General features: G+C 46.2%; 1 protein-coding gene across 3 annotated transcripts; it reads left to right on the top strand.

The window, feature by feature from the left end:
* Nucleotides 1-1916: 1916 nt before the first annotated feature.
* On the top strand, nt 1917-5593 carry LOC119355058 (histidinol dehydrogenase, chloroplastic-like). 3 transcript variants are annotated; one of them, XM_037621840.1, is made up of 15 exons: nt 1917-2080; nt 2188-2307; nt 2410-2522; nt 2618-2670; nt 2759-2831; nt 3144-3245; nt 3334-3435; nt 3527-3598; nt 3682-3744; nt 3833-3874; nt 4137-4196; nt 4296-4406; nt 4567-4737; nt 4951-5041; nt 5145-5593. In XM_037621840.1, exons 2-15 carry the CDS (start codon nt 2208-2210, stop codon nt 5417-5419), a joined length of 1428 nt encoding a protein of 475 aa, XP_037477737.1. In that variant the 5' UTR covers nt 1917-2080; nt 2188-2207; the 3' UTR covers nt 5420-5593. The 3 variants fall into 3 exon arrangements, with proteins under 3 accessions (XP_037477737.1, XP_037477736.1, XP_037477738.1); XM_037621839.1 differs by having other exon boundaries at nt 2182-2307; XM_037621841.1 differs by having other exon boundaries at nt 1918-2080; nt 2216-2307.
* The last annotated feature ends 415 nt before the right edge of the window (nt 5594-6008 follow it).

Genomic DNA, 6008 nt, shown 5'->3' with positions numbered 1-6008 from the left:
CAGCAGCGTACCAGCGATAGAGCAGCGCATAGCAGCAGGAAGCAGCACGCAGCAGGCGAGGCAAGCGGCCGGCGTGGCTGAGGGGGCGGCCGACAGAAGATGGCCGTGACAGGAGGGGGCGCGAGGCAGGGGCGCGACTGCGGGGCGAGCGAAGGGATAGGCGGCAGCAGACGGGGCGAGCGCAGCTAGCGAGAGTGTGGCGCGTGGCCAGGGTGTGCGTCGCACGGGTCACAGTGGCGTGGTGGCTGCGGTGAGCGCGGCAGTAGTGGCGGGCGCGATCGACGCGGTGTGGCACAGGCGTGGGCATGGAGAGGGAGTGGCCCCGCGGGCGCGGAAGAAGAGCAGCAGGCTCGGGCATGGGCGCGCATAGGAGCGGGCATGTGCCACGGGGTCAATCCGAGGAGCTCGGTGGCTACCCCTGCAACGGCCATGGCGGACGGCGGTTCTCGGCCACGGCAAAATACCTAACGAGAGCAAACGAGAGGGAAAACAGGGGAAAGGCAAGAGGAGATCATGACAGTGTCAATGGCACCCTAGGGGAAGATAGGGGAGCTCGGGGAGGCGCGGATCGAACGACAATGTTACGGTGGCCGAAGGTTGAGGAAGACGGCAACGACGCTGATGCGGGGGTGCTGGACTTGATCTCGTTGGCGCAGACGAAGTAGCGGAGGAGTTCGGAGCTCCTCGACAAGCTCCTAGCCTGCAGGGAGAGCAGTGGATGTGTGGACGGGGTCGTTCATGGTGGTTGTGGCGTCTGACTTCGTCCAGATCGACGGGATCGAGCGAGCGAGGAGGAGAAGTGGATCTGGGAGGGGGCGTCGAGGAGGGAGGCCATGGGGGGCAGGGGAGGCAGGGCGTCACCCTTATGCATTCCCCTTCGATGTCGGCGAGGTGGTCGGGCGGGAGCTCGGCTCTGTAGCGACGTGGCTCGGGGAAATATAAGTTGTGGTGGCAAATATAATACACATAATCCATATTGTTATGCACTAGCGTGTGTGCATTTGAAATAGATGGATTATGATCCCGTACCCAATAAAATGGATATGTGTGTGTGTTAGAGAGAGAGAGGGGGAGAGGGGGAGAGAGAGTGAGGAAGAGGGAAGGATAGAGTATGTGTATGAGAATTTGATGATAAAAAATGTCGTCAATGTCACTTGATATGTATGAGAATATTAAATGTAATATTAACATAACTGATATTGAACTTTTAAAGTTAATGTGACCCCGTTACAACGCACGGACGTTCTTCTAATTTTCTATAGAAAGTGAGTGTCGTTGGTTGGAGATAAAGCGTGTTCTTTTAATCATCTTGAGTCTGGTAAACTTTGTGAGAAAAACTGTAAATATTCTACTAAAACTTCTTTCAAATAGGATTAATTTTTGCAAGGATACAAAAATTACCATAAACCTAGACCGTATATTGTGTCAGGATATACACTTAAAACATTGTTTTTTAAAATATTTTTTAACATAGTATAGACGTATACGCTCATACATACACATAAACTATTTTTATAAGCATCTTCGAGAGACCGAGCTGACACATCATCTTGAAAGGAGAATGCGTGCAACAATGTAAGTCTTGGACTTGAACTGGGGTGAGCAGGTGATAACTCTATCCTCCTAACAATCCAACCACAGAATGATCATACCATAGAACATTGTCGATGTGATCTTTTATTTTGTACGAGTCAGTTTTCACCTATTTCACGTTTTTTATAAGGGTTATTTTTTAGGATTTTATTTTAAATTATTATTTTTAGCGAAAATGATTTATTTTGAAGTTTTGTACGGGATTTATTTTAAGTTTCTTTAGGCAAGATGTCGGGACTCCGATCCGAACTGCAAATGTGTGGCAGCACTCGGCAGCCTAGGCTCGGCCCATCAAAATAAGCATCACCACCTACGGCCCATTCAGCGCCGCCACTCTCTCGTTTTCCCCCATCCGTCCCTTGAGACGGCGCCTCCTTTGCCGGAGCACTCAGCACAGTAGACCACGGTCACGGACAGCGGCGACCTCCTTCCGAGCGTCGCTTTACCGCCGGCCGTAGAAACCCTGCACCGCCGCCGTTTGGTTTCGGTTCGTCTCTCTACCTTCCGTATTATTCGTCGGTCATGGTTTCGCCGTCGGCTTAACCATAGCGCATCTTCCCCCATGCTTCTGATTCTCCAACGCCTCAGAAACAGAATTGAATCGGGCTCTGTTGATGGGCAGCTTGCGCGCTCCGCCTCAGCTCGCCGGCGGCACCAGCCTTGGTCGCGGTTACCGGCCCTGTCTTGCCTCTTCCGGGGTCCCCAAATCCAAAGGTGCGTGCTTTTGACTTGCGTATTCTGTTGTTGTAGCCTTTGGTTCCTAAGCTTGTTGGATAAGATTCTCGGAATTGTGATATGCCTGCTTCGTGGTTTCAGTGTTGGGTGTTAGCTGCGCGATGAAGTCCTATAGGCTGTCCGATCTCAGTGATGCCGAGGTTAGCGGCCTCAAGGCGCGCCCTCGCATTGACTTCACCTCCATTTTCAGTACGGTAAGATAATAGTGAAATTATTCATGGGTATGGAGTTGAAATTGTGCCCTAGCTTGACATCCATGGGATTTGGATTTGTGGATTTGTGGGATTAGGTGAATCCGATTGTTGAAGATGTCCGCGTCAGAGGTGATGCTGCGGTTAAGGAGTAAGTGTTTTGTACTATTTGATCTTTATCGTTCTGTTCATGGCCTATTGCAGAGTTTTTCTTACTTTGCTGTACATGGTCTGTTCAGTTACACAGAAAAGTTTGACAAGGTCACTCTCGATAATGCCGTTGTGCGTGTTAGCGATCTCCCAGATGCAGAGGTACTCATCTTGTGATGTGCATCTAAATTATGCTGTTTGTCTTGTTAATTTAACCGAAGTCACAAGCAGATAAATTTCAGGCCTTTTCTCTCCACGCACCATATTGATACATGGCTTGTTTGGTTACTTATTTCTTTAGTTGCAGCTCGCAATTCTAGGCTTTATCTACCTGCATTCAGATGCTTTCAATCCTTAGAAATAAGTACACCTGATGTTAGTATATTTTATGTCCAGATTCAGATGGTCCTCAAATAGTTTTTTTTTTTCATCTGCTAGATGATTTTGGCTGTCTTACCTTCATCAAATTTGTAGCTTGATCCAGCTGTTAAGGAAGCCTTTGATGTGGCGTATGACAATATTTATGCCTTCCATGTTTCACAAAAGTCGCCAGAAAAGACAGTTGAGAATATGAAAGTAAGAGAATGCTTTGATGCCCCCATTTACGTTTTGTCCTTTCTATATGCTTATGCTTATTTATTTGTGCGCTCCTGAATGTATGAAGGGAGTGAAGTGTAAAAGGATAACAAGATGCATTGGTTCTGTCGGGCTGTATGTTCCAGGGGGCACTGCAGTCTTGCCTTCAACTGCATTGATGCTTGCTGTGGTATGCTCATGTTTGTTCAAATCCTCTAAACTAAGTTACCTGCAGTTATTTGTTGTTTTGAATTTCTCACGTGGATTCTCTTTTTTAATAGCCTGCACAGATTGCTGGATGCAAAACTGTAGTTCTTGCCACACCCCCTAGTTGTGATGGTAGCATATGTAAGGTATGCTTTGTGGGACATGGAAATGCTGCTGTTTTTGTAAGGTGAAATTGATGAAATCTGAACATTATTCCTATTTCATGCAGGAGGTTCTTTACTGTGCTAAAAAAGCTGGTGTTACACACATACTAAAAGCTGGGGGAGCTCAGGTAGAAGGATATTTTGAGATATTGCTTGCTTTTATGTAGTTCAATGTTATCAATGTCCTTTATTTTTTAAAATGTTCTTTACTTTCAGGCAATCTCCGCTATGGCATGGGGAACTGCATCATGCCCAAAGGTGCTCAAGATCTATACCACTATGATTTACTTGTTCAAAATCAGTAGGGGCATTTTCTGTCTTCATCACGAAACTTGTACAATGTTGTATTGACATGCACTTGTTAAAGGACTGTAAAATTGAGTTAAGCACTTTTGTGGAGTCATGTCATGATCTTAGCAGCTCATAACCTGTTCCAAATGTATATGCAAATATAGGCGTGTGCACTCGTTAGATGCAACAATTGTTTCTCATTTGCCATCTTTTGTTACTCGCTTGACAGGTTGAGAAAATATTTGGTCCCGGCAACCAGTATGTCACAGCTGCTAAAATGATTCTTCAGGTCTATTCTGTTCTTTCTGTGTAAATCATGACCAGTATCTGCTCGGCATCTTCTCTGTGTGCATTCCTTTCTGTGGTTCTTATTCTTATTTGACTGCAGAACAGCGAAGCTATGGTCTCTATAGACATGCCTGCTGGTCCTTCAGAAGTTCTGGTAATCGCTGACAAATATGCCAACCCAGTTCATGTTGCCGCTGATCTGCTATCTCAGGTATGTTCTCGTCCTGTTACTCTGCTCTGTAGTGCCAAGAGTATATGTTGAATTGACTATTGTCCACTATTTTTGATATCAAACTTGAGGATAACAGATAAAGATAGGATAATATTGATGTTCACCAAGCATTTCCATGTATGTTTGGTCTATCTTGTAGGCAGAACATGGCCCAGATAGTCAGGTTGTTCTAGTTATTGCGGGAGATGGTGTTGATTTAGCTGCCACTGAAGCAGAAGTTAGCAAGCAGTGTGATGCTCTTCCTAGAGGCGACTTTGCTTCCAAAGCACTTGGCCACAGTTTCACTGTGTTTGCCAGAGATATGGCTGAGGTAATTATTCGTTCATGTCATTCCTTCCTATACCGCCTGCGATGCAAAAAAAACTATCGTTTTGTGGCCTTTGTCCTCAGATAGATGCTTGCTTCTAAAAGGAGTACACTATCAGTATGCGTCGTAGAAATTTGAAGTCGCGAATTAAGATCCATCTGGTTACTTCCTGTTCTCAAGGATTCATTGACCTCCCCTGTTTGTCCCCCTTTTCAGGCATTATCGTTCTCAAATATGTATGCTCCTGAGCATTTGATCATCAATGTAAAGGATGCTGAGCAATGGGAGGAGCTCATCGAGAATGCAGGTAGGCATGGCTACCAGAGCTTAGTTGCCCCCAAATGCGTATTGATTCGCATCCCACTCTTTGCATACTTCGATCTGCTTAATGTTTGGTCTCCCAACTACAGGGTCAGTTTTCTTGGGACAATGGACCCCCGAGAGCGTCGGTGACTACGCTAGTGGGACGAACCACGTCCTCCCAACCTACGGTTACGCGAGGATGTACAGCGGTGTGTCGCTGAATTCTTTCCTCAAGTACATCACTGTTCAATCCCTGACTGAAGAAGGGCTGAGAAGGCTGGGTCCCTACGTCGCAAAGATGGCAGAAGTCGAAGGCCTAGAAGCGCACAAGCGAGCTGTTACCCTCAGACTGCAAGAGATCGAAGCCACTGTAACTGTTTAAACTGTTAACATGGTCTGTTGTGCCAGTCTATTTGATGCTTGGGAACTGATATTTTTCTTAATTCTTATCGGATGGGACTTGCCAGAGTTTAAGGTGAAGAATACGAAGCTGTTTCATGGAATAATGCTACTTATGTCGATCCGTTAAATGAATAAACTTGTGAGTACAGTCTCTTGTGCGTTGAGAGTTGGAAAGCGGATGAAATAGGTGCCATAATGTTTTTGTTACAAATAATATTTTGATCTTGTGGCAAATGGCTAGCAGAATGCCCTCTCTCTCTCTCTCTCTCTCTGGATCATCAGAAGCCGGCAGACAAAAATGTCATCGATGAGAGAGGTCCCGGGAACTGTAGCATTGTACTACTACATTGCAGACCGAGCAGCTGATTATGGGACCTCACGATGGAGATCACCATAATAGAAGCCAAAAACATGGTTCATCTTCGATGGTGACCCTGACACTAACATCTCAGGCTCGCTGTCAGTGCTGTCGTGCCGGAGAAAAGAAGAGGTCCTCGCTGACTACACACCTAAGATACTGCATTTTCATACTCGATTCCTAGATGCCAAATTTACCGGAACCTTCTCCC

Source organism: Triticum dicoccoides, chromosome 2A (genome assembly GCF_002162155.2).
Source record: "Triticum dicoccoides isolate Atlit2015 ecotype Zavitan chromosome 2A, WEW_v2.0, whole genome shotgun sequence".
Classification (NCBI taxonomy): domain Eukaryota; kingdom Viridiplantae; phylum Streptophyta; class Magnoliopsida; order Poales; family Poaceae; genus Triticum; species Triticum dicoccoides.
Note: the sequence above shows the minus strand (reverse complement) of the source record. Positions and strands in the feature narration are given on the sequence as shown.